The 20,488-nt window shown below is 32.2% G+C and overlaps 2 protein-coding genes across 7 annotated transcripts; both read left to right on the forward strand.

Moving 5' to 3' along the window:
- Positions 1-778: 778 nt before the first annotated feature.
- LOC105141646 (CSC1-like protein At3g21620) lies at positions 779-11,422 on the forward strand. Of its 4 annotated transcripts, XM_011048922.1 has the most exons (13): positions 779-1,267; positions 1,408-1,586; positions 1,655-2,010; positions 4,601-4,747; positions 5,582-5,717; positions 6,585-6,686; positions 7,591-7,710; positions 7,883-7,963; positions 8,395-8,735; positions 9,605-9,850; positions 10,233-10,557; positions 10,696-10,929; positions 11,050-11,422. In XM_011048922.1, the coding sequence occupies exons 3-13, from the start codon at positions 1,697-1,699 to the stop codon at positions 11,308-11,310; spliced, it is 2,307 nt and encodes a 768-aa protein (XP_011047224.1). In that variant the 5' UTR covers positions 779-1,267; positions 1,408-1,586; positions 1,655-1,696; the 3' UTR covers positions 11,311-11,422. The 4 variants fall into 4 exon arrangements, with proteins under 4 accessions (XP_011047224.1, XP_011047222.1, XP_011047223.1 ...); XM_011048920.1 differs by having other exon boundaries at positions 1,408-2,010; XM_011048921.1 differs by lacking the exon at positions 1,408-1,586.
- Positions 11,423-12,760: 1,338 nt separating this feature from the next.
- Positions 12,761-15,828, forward strand: LOC105141649 (uncharacterized). 3 transcript variants are annotated; one of them, XM_011048924.1, is made up of 5 exons: positions 12,761-13,044; positions 13,160-13,316; positions 14,395-14,445; positions 14,594-14,686; positions 15,462-15,828. In XM_011048924.1, the coding sequence occupies exons 1-5, from the start codon at positions 12,866-12,868 to the stop codon at positions 15,519-15,521; spliced, it is 540 nt and encodes a 179-aa protein (XP_011047226.1). In that variant the 5' UTR covers positions 12,761-12,865; the 3' UTR covers positions 15,522-15,828. The 3 variants fall into 3 exon arrangements, with proteins under 3 accessions (XP_011047226.1, XP_011047227.1, XP_011047228.1); XM_011048925.1 differs by having other exon boundaries at positions 12,959-13,044; positions 13,152-13,316; XM_011048926.1 differs by having other exon boundaries at positions 12,975-13,044; positions 13,135-13,316.
- The last annotated feature ends 4,660 nt before the right edge of the window (positions 15,829-20,488 follow it).

Below are 20,488 nucleotides of genomic sequence, written 5' to 3' on the forward strand. Positions count from 1 at the left end.
GATCGATGGGACTAATGACAATGGAAACCATGGAGGAGTTGTTTTGGATATATATTAAAGATAATTATCCTTCATCTGGCTCCATAAAGGAAGTTTTTGTCTTGAATTTATTTGCCTTTCATGCAAAAGGTGCTGTAAAATCCATCTGTTTCTATGCCTGTGTTTTCTCCTTACCATAAGAAAAATTTGGATGATGGGATTAGGTTTCCCGGTTTTTTGCCAAAAAAACCGGATTTAACCGAACCGGACCGGTTCGGTTTGAACCGGTTTTCGGCCCGGTTTGGTTAATATTTCATAAAATTAATGTAATTCGGTTCGGTTGGTTTTTTGAATTTAAACTGAATCGAACCGAACCGTGAACACCCCTAGCCGTTAGTGATCCATCCCATCACATGCCAACCACATGCATAATAAACCGACCTGCAAACTTTATTGGCCCTTCTCTCTCTCTTTAAGATTGCTTTACCTCCTAAATGTTTATTAAATTACAAAGTAAATTTAATAAATTTTAAAAAACAAAAAAAAAATATTTCTGTAAATTTATAAAAAAAATAAATTGAAAAAAAAATGATTAATACCAATAGGGCTAACGGCGTGCCACGCCACTCCCTGTCCCATTGATTAATTCTTCCTTAAATAAGAAATATTAAAAGGTTACCCAAAACGACACATTTGGTAACGTCAGAAGAGCGTTTTATGGAGACACCTCCTCGCTTTTCTTTTCTTTTTTATGCTCTAGCCTGTCTCTCTCTCCTTCATCTCTCTCACATGACTCCAACTGCTTGCGTCTCTTCCATAATTTTTTTTTCAAAAAACTAGAAGAGACGGAGAAGAAGAAAAAGGAAGCGCAGAAAATAATTATAATAGTTCGAAGAATCTTACTTGCTCTCACTTTAGCTTTGAGGATGAAGACAGTAAATTAGACAACGGAGATATAACTCAAGAAATTGTTAGAGAGAAGCGACTAGCACGTACTTATTTGTTTTTTTTTTTTGTCTCTTCTTTTCTGTTACGTGCGTTTCTTTCTTCTGTTTCTCAGCCATTGTGCTCTTAAACGCTGTCGTCTTCTCGCTTCAAAGGTAACACCAAGTTGTTTGGATCTTTTCAAACTTAATTATGTTTGTACGAAGTCGTTAGTTGTTTGTTTGCTGTGTAATTAACTGGTGGAGAAAAACATCGAGATAATGTATTTGATTAAGAAAAGGAAACTTCCTTTTGGTTTGGTTTCTGATGTGCTGGAATAGAATTCCTCTTAGTTACGTTGCTGGTAAGTTCAGTATTGCAGTGTAATATATATATATATTTTTTCCTTCTGTTTTCAGGCGGGTGTTTGGTTTCTGAGAAAATAGGGATGAAAGAAGCAATTTTTTTGACTAATCAGTTTTAGTGTTCATATATGTGTTGCAGTGATGGAATTTTTTTGAGAATTTAAGATCTTGTGAGCCCCTTGATTTTGACACTCCAGATAAATGCCGGTAGTTTGATTGGCATTCTCATGTGACTGAAAAGCTAGCCCCACCCCCTTTTCATGGCAACCCATTTGCGATTTTGTTTGTCTCGCTGCAATGATTTTGAACGTTAAAAAGGTTGTCCTTTTAATGTTTGATCCTACTAGCCGGTTTATGGTATTTTAAGGTCAATCTCTTTGTTGCAGGGAGGATAAGTTATTGTTTCTTCCAAGTGAAGTGAACAGGATATGGCGACAATAAGTGATATAGGAGTAGCAGCAGCTATTAATATACTCACTGCATTTGCTTTCTTTATTGTGTTTGCGATTCTTCGGATTCAGCCGGTAAATGATAGGGTTTACTTCCCCAAATGGTATATCAAGGGTTTAAGGAGCAGTCCATTGGGCACTGGCGCGTTTGTAGGCAAGTTTGTCAATTTGGACTTCAGGTCGTATGTGAGGTTTCTCAACTGGATGCCCGCAGCATTGCAAATGCCGGAGCCTGAGCTAATTGACCATGCTGGATTGGACTCTGCTGTTTACTTGAGGATTTACTTGATAGGGTATGGTGGTTCTCTTATTTTTCGTTATGCTTTGTGTGATTCCAGATGCTTTAGTTTGATAGTAAACTCAATCGTCTTTTTTAATTTTGCTGTTATATTCTAGGCGAACAAAAAACTGGTCGTTAGAGATCTATGTCCTAACTGTTTGCAAATTTGATGTCTCCTATATTATGTTTACTCCACTGAGTTGTTTGAAGTATAAATAGTAGGCATTCATTAGGCGTTCAATTGCGTGTAGTTTCTTTTTTTTTCCTTTTCTTTTCATATTTTGCTAAATTTTGGTGCAAGACATATGATTGCTGCAAATGGAGTAGGATTGAAGAACTGAGAATGTACTGTAAAATTAACTGCTGATCCAAAATGTCATCTGAGTCGGTAAACATTTTTCTGCTTGTTTTAGATTTCCCATATTTTTACATAATCAGTTTAAATTGTTAACTGTGTTTAGCAAGCACACAACATCGGAGCAGGCTGTTGCTCATTTTCCCACATAACGGTTCCCCTATTACAAGTTGATTCCCTGCTTTATCTATAGCCAACCTCTGTCTAGCCACTGAAATTATTTATTGCAGTCCCAGAAAGACTGTCAATATCTACATATGAATAGTATCATCGGCACTTTTGTTGTGATAGGCTTTGCTTATAGCCTAATACTTGTACAAGTGATGTATTTCTAGTTCATGTTGTTTTATGGAAATAATGTGCATATTAGTTGTGTATTCACTAATTAAGTGATTGGCCTTGCCTTACGCAAATTGATGGAACTCAGAATAACATCTTTTGTTCTTTATTCCTGAAAGTGTTAGTGAGGCTTTCCATCACATTTTCAATTTTTGGTAGTGGCTGGCATTGAGAGTATCTTATACAAGCAGTCATATCATGGAAAAACACAAGTAATTTATGAACAGATCGACATTGGCAAAAAACTCAAATAGCTAGGATATCTGATGCAGATGTGAAAGAAACCTGATTGTCATTTTGGTATTCTTGATGTCTCCACTGTCTCTTCTTTCTCCTGAGCAAACCTTGAAATCTTCTGTCACCATTAAGCTACACCTAACTGATTCATACTCGGTATCAAGGGCAATTTATAAATAGATATTAATATGGATAAAAATATAGTAAATAGATGGATATGTGGTGTAATTGCAATTGAAGCTGGTATCTTGATAGTCTTAAATTGTTTCTCTGCTGCCTCTTCACCTAACCTTGATAATATGACAACATCGGAGCAGGCTGTTGCTCATTTCCCCACATAACGGTTCCCCTATTTCAAGTTGATTCCCTGCTTTATCTAAAGCCAACCTCTGTCTAGCCATGCAAATTATTTATTGCAGTCCCAGAAAGACTGTCAATATCTACATATGAATAGTATCATCGGCACTTTTGTTGTGATAGGCTTTGCTTATAGCCTAATACTTGTACAAGTGATGTATTTCTAGTTCATGTTGTTTTATGGAAATAATGTGCATATTAGTTGTGTATTCACTAATTAAGTGATTGGCCTTGCCTTACGCAAATTGATGGAACTCAGAATAACATCTTTTGTTCTTTATTCCTGAAAGTGTTAGTGAGGCTTTCCATCACATTTTCAATTTTTGGTAGTGGCTGGCATTGAGAGTATCTTATACAAGCAGTCATATCATGGAAAAACACAAGTAATTTATGAACAGATCGACATTGGCAAAAAACTCAAATAGCTAGGATATCTGATGCAGATGTGAAAGAAACCTGATTGTCATTTTGGTATTCTTGATGTCTCCACTGTCTCTTCTTTCTCCTGAGCAAACCTTGAAATCTTCTGTCACCATTAAGCTACACCTAACTGATTCATACTCGGTATCAAGGGCAATTTATAAATAGATATTAATGTGGATAAAAATATAGTAAATAGATGGATATGTGGTGTAATTGCAATTGAAGCTGGTATTTTGATAGTCTTAAATTGTTTCTCTCCTGCCTCTTCACCTAACCTTGAAAATACGCACAAACTTATTGTCACTGTTCATCAGTCAAAGCCAGCATGTCTTAGGAGTTTTGGTAGGTTTATTCTGCCCCCAATCACAAATTGTTAGTCCACCCTTTCTTTTTGGGATGTGCAAAAATGTTTTTCCATTTAACTCATTGAAGAGAAAGAATTTGAGATTTGCGATTTACCCTTCTGTTATAATGGATAGATAAAATTGGAACAGTTTAGGGAAGTTTGTGGAAATTTACACCGCTAACAATGAATTGGGCTCCTCTCTGCCTTACATAAGCTGAAACTGTACGCCGAGCCCTCTCCTGCATTCAATTGATCGTATTCCTTTAAAAAAGTTGAGGTTTCGATCACTAAGTATATATCTCCTTTAAAAAGTTGGGATAATGTTATTCTGAGCATTTTGGAAAATTTTATCCTTTGCACATTCATCAATTCAATTCTTGTCTGTGGAATGGATTTGTCCTTTTCCTATACACAATAGGATTTTGCATTGGAAGCATGTGTTCCATCATTTGAATGTTATTCTGAGCATAATATTGACCTATAACCTTTATACTCATAGACTCGTTTCTTCTTTCTTCTTTTTTCTTTTTTTCCTCTTAAGTGCAGGCTTAAAATTTTTGTTCCTATTGCATTCCTGGCCTTCACTATCTCAGTGCCAGTTAATTGGACAAATAACACTTTGGAGCATTCTAATTTAACTTACAGTGATTTGGATAAGCTCTCTATATCAAATATACCCACAGGATCATGCAGGTATACAAGACTTATTACCTTTGTTTTGTTATCTTTCTGCTTTATATCAACTCTTTTTTTTTTCCCCTAAAAAAAGAAATTAGTGTAGTGAACTATGAACTACGTTGAGTAATTCTTAAACTATTGAAAGACTGAATTTGTTATCTTATGTTTCTTTTTTATGAAAAAAATACCAATTAAAGTGGAGAGTTTCTTCAAACAACAAGAAGTTGGGTCAACTATTCAATCAAATGATATTTAGCATGTTTCCATCTCTTCTCAAGAAAGAAGTGGGCTATTTCTTTGTAAAATTGTGCTCAATTTCATGTGGCAATTCCGGCAAGAACTCTTTGTTAGTTGGGGGAATACTCCGTAGCCTTTGGTGTGAGGAGCCCCGTGACTAAGAAAGAAATTGATCTAATGAACTATCAAGTTTTTTATATCAATATTGAAATTTTTCTTTGTAAAATTATGCTCAATTTCATATGTGGCAATTCCGGCAAGACCTCTTTGTTGGTTGGGGGAATATCCCGCAGCCTTTGGTGTGCGGAGCCCAGTGACTAAGAAAGAAATTGATCTAATGAACTATTATTTTTTTTATATCAATATTGAAATTTTTGTTTGTAAAATTATGCTCAATTTCATATGTTTCAATTCCGGCAAGACCTCTTTGTTGGTTGGGGGAATATCCCGCAGCCTTTGGTGTGCGGAGCCCAGTGACTAAGAAAGAAATTGATCTAATGAACTATCAAGTTTTTTATATTAATATTGAAATTTAATATTTTTTCCTTCAATAGAATTTCTTGTGGCAGAGTAGGTTTGAACTTTTCAGTCAACTTAAATTTTTGGTTGCAGATTCTGGACCCATATGGTGATGGCTTATGCTTTTACCTTCTGGACATGCTATGTGCTAAAAACAGAGTATGAGACAGTGGCTAAAATGAGGTTGCATTTTCTTGCATCAGAGAAACGACGTCCTGATCAATTCACAGTAAGAGCAACTCTGTAAAGCACTATGACATAAATTAAAAAGATGGCATGAAAAGAAGGTTGGATGTTTATCATCAATTAAAGATATAGGACAGGGAATATGTTCAGAACCAATCAGATGTTAGATGCACACAGCCAACCATGCTTTAATTGACTCATGGATGCATTCTTCCTGATAGAAAATATTAACGTTCAAAATATCTGAAATGCTCAAATTGTTTTGATTCGGTTATGCTGGGTAGCAAGAGTCCAGTTGCATGTGAAAGTCTCATTTGTGGATCCACCTGCCTTCTTTTTCTGCTAACTTCTTTCAGAATGGTGGCTCATGATAAAAAGAGAGAGAGAGAGAGAGAGAGAAGTGTTGTTAGCAAATATTATGGTTATCTTCATTTTTGGTTCTCAAAGTTCAGGTTTTTCATCTTGGTTCCTATAGTTTGTTCTTAGTTTAATTCCACTACAACTTGGTGAGCTTTATTGGATCTAGTCTTTGCCAACTTGTTTTTAGAGTGCTCTTTCAACTGAAAGTTCCTTTTCCTTTAATAGTAATTTTCTTATGAGGGCCAGTGGTACTCTCTTTTAGGTCGGTTGTCAATTTGGAAGCAAACATGTCCTATTTGTTTTTGTGCATATTAGAATCTTGACTTTTGTTTCTTAGTAGAATGATAGTTTAGAACTGCATCTGAACACCTGAACAGATTGTGTCCTCTGCAGCTTTTGATTGTAATCAAGTTGAAGTTGTGTAGCATATATTTATATAACCAGGTCATTCTTATAAGTTGGAATGCTTTGAAAATGATCTCCTTTGGGCACCCTTAGTAACTCTTTTCTTCCAGCTCCTCGTTGATGAAGTAATGTATTTTTGGTGTAGGTACTGGTGAGAAATGTGCCACCAGATCCTGATGAATCAGTTAGTGAACTCGTGGAACATTTTTTCCTGGTTAACCATCCTAGCAATTATCTCACTCATCAGGTTTGATCCTCTTATACTTCCACATGTTACAAGTACATATACCAACAATAGATAAATACACCCACCAGCACACGTGCACGCTAACACCCACCCACCCAAAGAGAGACATGGAGAGATGGAGAGTGATTAAGTGCTTTTTGTTGTTATAAGACTAGTTATTTGATTCCATAATATGACTGACATTTGTTTATCCACAATTTCATAATAATCACTCAGATCTCAGAATGGGAACTTGTATGTGATGTGGTTCAGAAAAAAAGATCTTATATGTGATGATAAAAGAGAGAGAAGTTTTCATTTAATAGCTTCACCTGGCCTTCAAACTCCTTTGTCACTTAGAACACTCCTGAATCTGACAAGTGCAATCTGTGTATATCTATCTCTTGATTTGTAGAGCAGATACAGAAAAAAGATCCTAGAGTGTCTGAAGGGGGACTGGGAGAGTAAAGTCACGGTATCTTCTTTTTTTCTTTTATTGGAGTTTAAACTTCAAAAGATTTGCCAGGGTAAGAAAGAAAAAGAGAGGCAGGAGGGTTCCCTAAGTAGGTGATGTAGATTTTGTTGCCACAGAACGGATCCAGTTCCTTTCTCCAACAAGCTTGTCTTATATTCGCTCAAAATTGTAGTTTGACCATTTACTTTTCAATTTTACTGTCTATGAACTACACCAGCCTTTCTTTGGAAGAAAATTCTGCATTGCTTTTCTAGTTTTATACCATCACGCTTATGCACATCATCTAACTGAAAAATTCATCTTATTTATATCTTGTTAACCTTCTCGGCCCAAAAAACTGAAAAATTCATCTTATTTATATCTTCTTAACCTACTCGGCCCAAAACAACTGGTTTGAGTAGGTGAATCATGTTATGATTCTTTTCCCTTGGCTTAAACATTTGCTTGCAGGTTGTCTACAATGCTAATGAACTTTCTAACTTAGTCAACAAGAAGAAAAAGATGAAGAACTGGCTTGACTACCATCAAATCAAATATTCAAGAAACCAATCCAGGAAGCCTTCTCTCAAGGTATTCATTGCTAACAGTGTCCTATTGAAGTCACCGGTATCTTTTATTTTCTCTCCCTCCCTCCCTTCCAGATGTAGTGTTTCTACACTCAATTTACACAACAATTTATGAGAAAATGTTATTCTGATTTTAATCACTAACATGTAGTGCTAATTTATTTTTCATGGAGCAGACTGGTTTCCTTGGCCTTTGGGGGAATAGGGTGGATGCAATTGATCACTACACATCTGAGATTGAGAGACTATCGAGAGAAGTAAGTGGTACTTTTAAATTATATGTTTTGCATTTTAGAGTGTGTTGTTTTACTTTCTTGCAGCGTGAACTATTTCTGTCCTAACTTCATAATTGTTCACTGACATTTATCATCATTCAAAGTAAAGTTAGGCCTTTTTAGTTCTTTTTTCCGTCTTATCTGTGAAGCTTTTATTGTTTTTAATCAATTGTTTGTTCTAGTTCAGTCATTATTTGTTGAAGGTCTGACTTTGTTGAAGCATTGACACCATAGCACAGAGAATGTTCTAGCTCTGAAATTTTTTCACTTGATTGTATACATGAATTTAAATAGCCTGTAAAGTTTCGTAAACATCTAACAATTAACTAATGTTTTTATTATGAATTTTGTTGAGGTAGTCATCTCTATACTTTCAATTAACCATATTTTCTTTTGAAATTAACAATTGCTAGATCTCCTTGGAGAGAGACAAGATTGTGAACAATCCCAAGTCAATCATGCCAGCAGCATTTGTTTCCTTCAAAACTCGATGGGGAGCTGCTGTTTGTGCACAAACACAACAATCCAGAAATCCAACTATATGGTTGACTGGGTGGGCTCCAGAACCCCGTGATGTATATTGGGATAACCTCGCAATTCCATTTGTTTCGCTCACACTAAGAAGGCTTGTTATTGCTGTTGCGTTTTTCTTCCTCACCTTCTTTTTCATGATTCCCATTGCATTTGTACAGTCCCTTGCGAACATTGAAGGAATTGAGAAAGCACTCCCATTCCTGAAACCTATAATTGAAATGTGAGTATCTTTTTCTTAAGTGTGACCTTATATTCTTAGGAAAAATAGCTGTGCTCGTCATTTGTTTGGTTCACAACTGCATATCATTTAATTATTTCATATTAAATGCTTGTAATGTACATGATTGGACAAAGTTATGATATTATATCAGTATAGCTGTCTTTCTTCCTAACCTTCTTGCTTCATATCATCTCGGAAGTTCCTTAAACTTTATTTTGAGAAAATTGTGCCTTTTATTTTCATGAAAATTTGCTTCACTCCTTGTAGACTTAACCTGGCAGCGAGCTACTGACTTGTATTTTTTTTATTGTGCAATTAAATCAAAACAACAGTTCTAATCCTTCTGGTAAAACACTAACCTTTAGGCCAAGTTTTAGGTTAAGATAAAGGCAGAAAAGGTATATTTGACATGTAGGAATGGAGATCAGTTGTGCCAACTTCTTTGGCTTAGCTCATACTTTTTTGAAAGAAATAATCTAAGTTCAGCTTTTGGGCATCAGAAAGCTGTAATGCCATCTTATGCCAGTTTCTAGTAGATAACAGGAAATGACATTATGGTGGATTCTAGGAAGGGGATGAAAAGATGGAAATGTTGCAGAATAATATTTAGCTTTCTTCAAAAAATGTCATTGGTTTTTTTTTTCCAACCTGTCGTGGATGTTTTCTTTTTCTATGGATGCGAGTCAATTTATTAGAGTTGAATTGTCAAGGGTTCGGGTGTGTTGTTGAATGATTCATTCAATAAAGTAAAATATATGGGGAGAAAACATAGAATATCATTTCAATCCTTTACCAAATTTGTGCTTTGTTTTCCGTTGCTTGAATGCAATTATCCCCTGAAACATGGCAACCTCTTGTTTTTCATGCAGGAAAGTGATTAAGTCATTCATTCAAGGTTTCCTTCCTGGAATAGCTTTGAAGATATTTCTTATTTTTCTACCCTCAATATTGATGCTAATGTCTAAATTCGAGGGATTCATTAGTCTATCAAGCCTAGAGAGGAGATCTGCAGCTAGATATTATATCTTCCAATTCATTAACGTGTTTCTTGGAAGCATAATCACCGGAACTGCATTTCAACAACTGGATAATTTTATCCACCAGTCTGCAACTCAGTAAGTTCTTCTCATATGTTCTACGCTTCCAATTTATTAGTTTATGCAGCATTGGAACTTGTTCTTTTGATGTAGTTAAACATCTACTTGTATGCTTTGTCCATTAGCCGCTAGAGAAACTAAACATCACATGTAAATCTTGATTAATTTTGCATTTTAATTGAATTATGAATCTGCCGTATGCTTTTGTGTTTGATTGTTTAAGTAGAAATTAAACCTCCCGAAGGGTATGTGGTGATTAGGATGCTCCAAGTCTAATAATCTTAAAAAATTTGCTTCAAGGTGCAGTATTTAGGAATGCATTACGTTTCTTGCAATTCAATTAGTTCATAATTACTTGTGAGTTTTATTTTTATTTGACACACTAAGCGAATTTTTGCAGAATACCAAAGACAGTTGGAGTTTCGATTCCTATGAAGGCAACTTTCTTCATAACTTACATAATGGTTGATGGGTGGGCTGGAGTCGCTGGGGAGATTTTAAGATTGAAACCCTTGATTATCTATCACCTCAAAAACTTCTTCTTGGTGAAGACTGAAAAGGATAGGGAAGAGGCTATGGATCCTGGAACTCTTGGTTTCAACACAGGGGAACCACAAATACAACTTTATTTCCTCCTTGGCCTCGTCTATGCAGTGGTGTCGCCTATCTTACTTCCTTTCATAATTGTATTCTTTGCCCTCGCATTTGTTGTTTATCGTCATCAGGTAAAAATTTGAATCACATCCAGAATTGTCACTCAAACTACAATTATACATGTGTAATGTACAGTTCGTATTACAAGCACTAAAACATTATTGGATTGTGAATCCTCACTGAAAATAGATTGCTGCATGAATTTGTAGATTATAAATGTTTACAATCAAGAGTATGAGAGTGCTGCAGCATTCTGGCCTGATGTTCATGGACGCATCATAGTTGCAGTAATTGTCTCACAACTGCTGCTAATGGGATTGTTAAGCACAAAAGAAGCTGCTCAGTCCACACCGTTGCTCATTACGCTCCCAATATTGACAATATGGTTCCATTTGTTCTGCAAAGGCCGATATGAACCTGCTTTTGTTAGATATCCATTGCAGGTATGTCAAATTTTGCATATTTCTTGAGACAGACTACAAGCAGTTTCTGCTGTATAAAATCTCAAAAACTTTCTTGATTAATTTCATCACCTCCTTTTCTGTCATTTCATTTTTTTGCAGGAAGCAATGATGAAAGATACGTTGGAACGTGCCAGAGAGCCAAACCTGAACCTGAAAAGCTTTCTTCAAAATGCTTATAGCCACCCAGTTTTTAAAGGCGAAGATGATAGCGACAGTGATGAAGCACCCGAAGAGTTTGAGAAAGAACCTGATCTGGTCCCAACAAAGCGCCAGTCTCGAAGGAATACACCATTGCCAAGTAAACATAGTGGTTCAGTTTCATCCTCTCAGCGTGAAGCTCAGGACTATCCTCTAATCTGAAACTGTTTCTGCGACATCAACTTGTGTGTAAATGCGAGTCCTCGGGAGATTAAACTGTTTGATATTTATTCAGCATAGAGGTTGTACATAGGATAGACTACGAAAAGAGATAGCGAGCTGTGCAAAAGAACACAACACGGAAATAGGAACTAACTCATGTCTTAGGTTGTCAGAATAATTTGTTTATGCAATTGTCGTCATATTTTTTTTAATATATATATATATATATATTATTCTCAAGGTAGAGAATACCTTGTTAATTAATTAATTTCAGAACTCAGATTCAAGTATTCAACTCATTCTTAATGTACTAATTTAAAGTGACCGAGAAAGTTAAAAACTAAAACAAATGGATTGGACTTGAAAATTTCACAAATTATGAAGAAATTCAGCTTTGAGTCTATTCCTGAATTAGAAAAAAATATAAATATAATTATTTATAAGAAAAAAAACAGAAGAAGAAAGAAATTAGTTTTCTTCCGATCAAGTTGTCCAGTCAAATATCAACAGCAAGACATTAAATTTTATGTGAGAATTGGCATAGGCTTACTGATTAAATAAGAAAAGGGATTAAAATTATAAAATATCTATGATTTTCATTAGGCAAGTATATTAACTAACAGTGGAATTAATTTATTTTTTTTAAAGATTCAATAGTGTTATAATTTGATTAGAGGTTAAAGTTACAACAACAAGGTGATAATGAGCTGTGAATTTGACCAAACAAAGGATATTAGAATTTTTTTTAAAATGATGAATTAACATAGCAACGAATTTTTTTGGTGATAATTTTGGTTATAAATTATGATATTTAATTAAATATTTTATTTTTTAAATATGACATTAATTAAATTTTAAAAAAATAATCAATTAGTTTATAATGATTAAATAAATAAATAATACAATATTTAATTAAATATCATAATTCAAAACTATAATATCAATTAAGATTAAAATAAATAATACTAACTTATTAGTATCAACTCATAATAGTCAATTAAATCAGTTAATTGATTGACATGAAAAATAAATGGTAATTATTATATGAATAATAATTTTTTAAAAATGTTAATTAAAAATTTATTTTTTTGTTTATTAATTGAATAAAAATATATATATTTTAACTCATAAAATATATTTAAAAATATTATAAAATTATATTTTTATATAAAATAACCAAAACCAATCAACTAATGGAGTTAAAAAATTAAAAATTAAATTACATGTCTATCTCACTTTAAAAACATAACATATTTAAATATATATCTTATCACAGTTCAAAAACATATTTAAATATTATTATATTTTTTTTCTTAATAAAATAAAAATATATTATTAAAAAAATTATTATTATGCAAAAACTTTTAATTCAATATTGATTTAAAGAACAACCGATTATAATTTTATTAATTAAATAACAAGGAGATCTGGCAGGCTGGCATGCCACCAAATTTTTCAGATAAAGAAAAGGTCCAATTTCCTACCTCAACAACCACTCTTTCATTCTTTCCTCCTCATTTCCCTCCCTCCCTAGGTCAAGAGATAGAGAGAAACAATGGATGCAGCAGCAGCTGGAGATTTGGAATCATCAAGAATTGGGCCTCGAACCATCACCACATCTTCCTCTTCTTCTTCTTCATCATCACCCGCGCCTCTTCTACCATACAACCTTCCCCTCCTCTCTGCCTTGCTCGCCTGTGCTCTCGCTCAGTTCCTCAAGCTCTTCACCACCTGGTCCTTCCCTACCCATCCCATCCCATCCCATTTTCGTCTGATTTGAATATTGGCTCTTCTGTGTAATTAATTTATTGAGTTTAAATGTAGATCATTTCTTGTCCTAGATGCTCAGGTATAAAGAAAAGAGATGGGATTCTAAAAGAATGCTCGACTCTGGTGGAATGCCTTCTTCACACTCTGCGACCGTTACAGCTCTAGCTGTGGCTGTAGGTTTGCAAGAAGGGACGGCATCGCCTGCTTTTGCCATTGTTGTTGTCTTGGCCTGTGTTGTAAGACGCCCCCTTTTCTCTTGTGGTGTTTGCTTGCTTATATCTTACATATTCCCACTCTGGTGATGCGGCCTGACTCTTTGCTGTTTTTGATATTGTTCACTAACATTGGCTTCCAACTTTCTTCACAACTTGATTAGTTTTATGATGTTTTTTTTCCCCTTGTTGTATTGATTTGAATTGGAATTACTTGGTGGGCTCCTTTGAAGCTTTAGTAAATTTTGAAGTAAGCAATCTCAGTTTTTTTGGAGGTTTATGAAGTTCTTCTTTTAAGGAAATTTTAGTGGTGAGGGAAGAATTCGTACTTTTCCTTCATGCTTGATGTGCATTTTTTGACAATGAAAAAAAATGCATTTTTGCATTTTTTGTGACTGCCATGATGACTCACTTCACTAGCTTCCAACCAAAAGGGAAGGGAAAAATCCTGGCATATTGTTTGAGGAATTACTTGGTTCAAATTTTATGTCTTGACCTGGAGTCTCCTTTGATGTCAAGTTTTAAGGTTAGAATAGTATGTTTCCTTGTTTGAACCAAAGGAATGAAGATGATACAAGTAGTCTCGGATATTCAAATGTGCCTAATCTGCAATTGAAATGATGCAGTGGAAGATCCTAGAATAATTGATTGGAGCGGTGGAAATTTCATTGAACCTAACATGGCTAACCCTGCAAGTGAAGATATTTGTTGATTTCCCTTCTCAGTTCTCTCAAACAAGAAAGTTTTGCAATCCCAATATGCTTTAGACCAAAACATTTAGCACGATTTCATATATAATTTCCCGTTCCAATATCTAGGTTTTAATGGATGTTACAGGGCAGCCTTAAAAGCTGGTTTAGCTGGGATGCAGCAAGTTTTGTCAAGTTTATGATCTAACCTGATTTATCCTGCTTTTGATCTGGATGATTTCATACTAGCTATAAAATTCATAGGGTTGTAATGCCATTTATGTTTTCTGTTTAGTGTTAATCCCTCATTAATCATGAAGTTTGATTCACCCGGTTATATTGCTACATGTTATAAAATTCATAGGGTTGTAGTGCCATTTAGGTTGGCATGATTGGCTTTTATATTTTTGCAGGTGATGTATGATGCTTCAGGGGTCAGACTTCATGCTGGTCGGCAAGCTGAAGTAAGTCATCTTGACACATCTGGCAAATCCAGGTTGTGTTTTTTGTTTGCTTCTATTATTGCAACTTGCAAGTGCATTTTGGCACATCCATAGGTGTCTTTTTGTTTCTACTGCTTTACATGGTTGTTTTTTTGTGTGCCTGTTACAGTTGCTGAATCAAATAGTCTGTGAGTTTCCTCCAGAACACCCGTTATCCAGTTCTAGACCTCTGCGCGAATTACTTGGACATACTCCCCTTCAGGTTTGTTGCATTATATACTGCATTTTGTTTCAAAAAACAAGTTCTCTGTTTTATGCTAGTATTTTTTTTTTTTTCTTATTAGTGTTTGTGTATTCTGCATTTCAAAAGTTCTCAATTTACTGTCAAATGATAACCATCCAGATGAGATGCTAGTTAGTGTTTACTGGCTGCTGCAAGCTTTATAATCACCTTCTTTACTCATGCTGTAGACAAAGTACCTTGACAGTGTAAATTGGAAACATCTTTGTGAAAAATAAAAAAGAATACCAAATGGCTTATGATAGCAAGATTGGAAACAATAAATACGGGGATAGAAAAAAAAAAAGGGAGAAATGAGACATGGAGACTTAAAGAGCATTTTCCCTGCTTCCAAAAGGCACAGGTTGATAGAACTGGCCATAAAACAAAGTTTGTTATTGGGAGGCTTTTATGATAAGAATGTAGCCTAAGTTTTGGCATATTCAGTGATTGCTGAGGGAAGAGTTTTTATGTTCTTGAAATTTGAAAACAATTTCGTGGAGAACATTTTCTAAGGGGAAGGGTGAGATTTTAGAAATCATTACAGCAAGTCAATTAGTAATATTTGCCTTTTATTTTTTCATGATTCCTTGCTAGATAATGTATACTTTCCAAATCCTTCCAAGTGGGGTGCAAGGAAAATGGGAGGATGCTCTGTCATATCTCACAATTATTCCATGCTAGTTCGGATAGAAGTTTGTTAAACGTATTGAGATTGACATTCAAGTGCAAATAACCAGCTTATTGCTTTGAACAGGTTGTTGCCGGAGCTATCCTGGGATGCATTGTAGGCTACCTGATGAGAAATACTGATTAGCACAACCATCACTTATTGTTTACAGGCCCTTATGCGGCAATTCCAGTAAAGAGTGGAAGAGCTGTTGTATATTGTAGCTCCAAAATTGTTGGAAAACAGATGTACGATGCCTGTATACTGGGAATTTTATTGATTTTGTAATATATGTAAAACGACATTCATGGATAAACAATGCTTCCAGAATGAATTTAGCGCAACTATTGTATCTGGCATCTTTGCAATTGAACTATAATGTCCAGGTGCTCATTCTATTGTACTCAAATTTTATTTTTTTTACTCTTTTTACTAGTTATTTTGGGTTCATTTATGGTCATGTTTTCCCTTGGATGTGTTTTCCTGTAAAATTGAGGTAAAGGGCAATTACAGCCAAGTCAGATCTGTATTTATTATCATGTATTGTTATTCATGTTGCAGGTCGTACTAAATACGTTGTCCATGCATTTTCAACGTTAAAAAAAAAAAAAATTGTTTAATGATGCTCAACGTGTTTCAAGCACGGCAAAAAAATCATAATCATTATAACATATATTGAAACTGTTCAATATTTTAATGTGCACTGTACAGTATACTTCGTAATAAAACATTGTGTTTTTTTCTTTATTATTTTTCTTTTTATTTATTTTTTATGTTTTTAAGGGTTTTTTTCTTTATATTTTTCTTTTAATGAATTTTTTTGTTTAATTTAGTTTGTTAGTATTAATTTTTTATTTAATTATTAAATTTTCATAGCACAAATTTTATGTTTGACATATTAACCTAATTTAACGAGTTAACCTGAAATTTTATTTTTTTATTTTTTTAATTAATTTTTTCATTTAGTTTAGTTTGTTAATATTAAATTTTTTTAATTTAATTATTAGACTTTCATGACACGTATCTCGAGCTTGAGGGGTGAAGCCATCAATTTTTTTTTATCTATTTAGTTACTAAATTTTCATGACATAAATTTCAGGTTTGATAAGTAAACTTGGTTTGAAGGGTTGTCCTGGTTAGTTTAGTTTTTTTTTTTCTTTATTATTTTTTTCTTTACATTAGTTTTTTTAATTAATATATTTAATTATCACACTTTTATGACATGACCATGCAATCATACTCATTTTCAAGGCTCTTGAATCCGGTATTGCAGTCATACTCACTTAAACTTGAGTCATGTAAATTTAATATTATTAGTAATATTAGAAATATTATTCTTGGGTTAAGCGTTGCAACTAGACTCAAAGCTCTTGAGTATATATTTGTATAAAAGCATAACACTCTTAGATCTTAGCTTTTTTTTATATTTTTTATGAAAAAAATTAACCCATGACATATGTTTTTGTTTTCTTTTCCTTTTTAAGCATTTTATTGTGGACTGTACAATGCAGTTCATAGTAAAAAAGCTAATGCATTTATTTTTTTTGTTTTTTTATTGTTTTTTAATTATTATTTTTAAATTTAGTTTGTTGGTATTAAATTTATTTCTATTTAATTATCAGACTTAAATGATACGGATCTTAGGTTTGGCGGTTTAACCTAATTTGACGGGTTAACCAAATTAATTCAAATTTTCTTCTTCTTCTTCATTAGTTTTTTTTCTTCGAATAGGTTTTTTCTCTTTATTTTTTCTTTTTTAATTTAGTTCATTAATATTATTTTTTTCTATTTAGTCATCACACTTTCATGATACATATCTCAATTTTGACAGGTTAATCTTATTTGGTGGGTTAATCTAGTTGATTCAATTTTTTTCTCTTTTTTCTCATTAGTTTTTTTCTTTCAATTTAATCTTTTAATATTGTATGCACTCCACAATAAAAAAGCTGATACTTTTAGTTTTTATTTTATTTTTTTTCTTTTTATGCCTTTCACGGTGGATTCCACATTGCAATCCATGGTAAAAAGGCTTATGCCTTCTTTTTTTAATTAATTTTTTATTTAGTTTATTGATATTGATATTTTTTTTCTATTTAGTTATCAGACTTTTATGACATAAATCTCAAGTTTGGCAGGTTAACCCAATTAATTTAGGATTTTTTTCTTTTTGTTTATTAGTTCTTTCTTCTTATAAGTTTTTTCTTTTTAATTAATATTTTTTTTTTTAATTTTTTTCATCAATATTTAATTTTTTTCTATTTAGTTATTGACTAATGCCTTTAGTTTTTTTTTCTTTTTATTTTTTTGCTATTTTTACGCCTTTGATTGTGTACTGTACAATGCATTCCACAATGAAAAAACTTATGATTTTTGTTTATTTTTTTAATTAATTTTTTTTATTTAATTTAGTTTGTTAATGTTTAATTTTTTTCTATTTAGTTATCAAACTTTTATGACATGAATCTTGGGTTTTATGGGTTAACCTGGTTTGACAAATTAACCTAGTTAATTCCATGTTAACCCGTCAAATTTTTTGAACTTTCGCGACATGAATCCAAGGTTTAATGGTTAACCTGGTTTGAAGGGTTAATCCAGTTAATTTAGATTTTTTTTCTTTTTTCTCATTGGTTTTTTTTTCTTCTTGTTGGTTTTTTTTTAATTAATTTATTTAATTATCACACTTTTATGATACGACCTTACAACCAAACCCATATCCAAGATTATTGGGTTTGGTATTGCACCGCTAAAACTTGGGTTATGTAAGTTTAATGTTATTATTAATATTATAAATATTACTCTTGAGTCAGACATTGCAGCAAAACTCAAGACTCTTGAATATAGTTTCTACAAAAAAAATTCGTTTGCGACATCACGCAGGTCATGTTACGAGTTCTCTCTAAATCAAGTTACAATTTAAAAAGAATGCTAATACCAAAAAAATCCTAGATAATCTTTAAACTTACTAGATGATTTATAAAATTTATCCTCGATCAACTTTAAAACTTTTTTACCTAGTTTTTTAAGTTACTTGGATTTTTAATTAAACCATATAAAAGTTACTTTTAAAGGGACTGGGTGAGTTCAGATGTAACTTAAATGATCAATAATAATATGATTTTAGTTTTTTTTTTTTAAAATCAAGATTGAGATGTCTACATATTGGATTAACCTAAGTTTCGCGGCTTGATTCTTCAAACCCGCAACCTGGGTAATGAACTTTACTGGGTTCAATGATATTTTTTAAAATATTTCTTATTTAATTATATACTAATAAAAATAAATGCTCGTAAAATCGATTATCAACCCAACATTGACACATTTGATTAGAATAATAATAACCTCATAAAAAACAAATTAAAGCAAATTAAAAAATCTAATTATCAATTAACTCAAACTAACTCATCAAACTAGATACATAGGTCATGAACTTTATCTACTAGGTTGAACAACTTTGCTTTCAAAACTATTTTTTTATTTAATTATCTGATAATAAAAATAAATGATCACAAAATCAAGTATCAAACCAATGTTGGATGTGTTCAATACTGTGACAACCCCATAAAAATAATAACAAAAATATTTATAAAACTCAATTCTCAATTAATTCAATCTAACTTATCAAACCCAAGACTTAGATTATGGATTTCATTGTTTTAACAATGTTTTTTTTTAAAATTATTATTTTTTATTTAATCACATGATAAAAAAATACACTTACAAAATTGAACATCAACGAAATATCAAGAAGCTTACTAGATATCAATATAAACCTAAAAACACAAATTAAAATAACTTATAAAGCTCTATTCAAACCCAATAAGTTATTGAATGATAAAAACAACAATAACAACAATAAAATAATAAAAAATCAATATTAAAAGTTGAAGTTAAAAAAATTAAAGAAAAAAAAAGGAAAAAATAACAGGCAAGAGGGCCTAGTTGACCCTAGGCTTGATGTTTTTTTGGCAAGATAAAGGGAAAACATAAATAAATTATAAAGTGTTATTCAAAACCAACAAAAATATTTAAATGATAAAATTATAAAAAATAGAACTAGGCTTGATCTATCTTTGGTTTTATAGAAAAACTAAAATAATTTATAAAGCTTTATTCAATACCAATAAAATATCAAAGAAAAAAATAAAAAAAAAATCAAGGCTTGACATGCTTTTTTAGCAAAACAATAAAAAATTTAAATAAATTATAAAGCATTGATAAAAAAATAAAAATTAAATAATACAATTAGAAAAAATAAGATTCAATATTAAAAATTAAAATTAAAATTAAATAAAAAAATAAAAAATAAAAAATAAAAAATAAAAAACTTAGTACGTGGCTACGATAGCCCAATATACTCGGGTTTTTATGAATAAACCCAAGCAAGCACTCATACAACTTATTTATTTGTTTTTTAAGGGACATATAACTCGATTTTTTTAAAACAAAATTAAAGCAAATGATAATTCTTGCTATTTTTTTGGGTAAGATCAAGCACTAGCCCGAGGTCTCCATGATTTTTTTTAAAATCAAAATAGCCTCAATTGAATAGATAACCAATCCCAAATTCTAATAAATATAGTACCAAAATATCAAATTAAAAAAAAAATGGTTGAAGGCAAAAGAAAAGAAAAAATAAATAAAATTAACACCATTGTATTTTAAAAAATTAAAGGCCTCCTCTCTCTCTCTCTCTCTCTCTTTAAATTCTGGTCTTCATGATGTGTTCTCCTTTCATAACTTCATTTTGATTTACTTGAAATGCATTTCTCATGCATATTGCTATAATTTGAATGAATTTATGCAACTCGCTTGCCTTTTTTACCTCTCCTCATTTACTAGTTATTTGCCTAGCAGTTGTGCTGTTTTGTGTAATTTTAGAATTGTGTTTCAAATAATTGTTTTTAATAAAATTATTTTTATATTTAAAATTAATTTTTATCATCTTTGAGTATGTTTGTATCTGTACTGAAAAAATATTTTTTGAAAAAAATTAATTTTTTAAAATTATTTTAAAATATCAATACTAAAAATAAAATTTAAAAAATAAAAATATTATATTAATATATTCTAAGTAAAAAAAATACTTTAAAAGACTAACTTTCAATTATATTAAT

This window comes from Populus euphratica, unplaced genomic scaffold, assembly GCF_000495115.2.
Source record: "Populus euphratica unplaced genomic scaffold, PopEup_1.0 scaffold128.1, whole genome shotgun sequence".
In the NCBI taxonomy this organism is placed as follows: Eukaryota; Viridiplantae; Streptophyta; class Magnoliopsida; order Malpighiales; family Salicaceae; genus Populus; species Populus euphratica.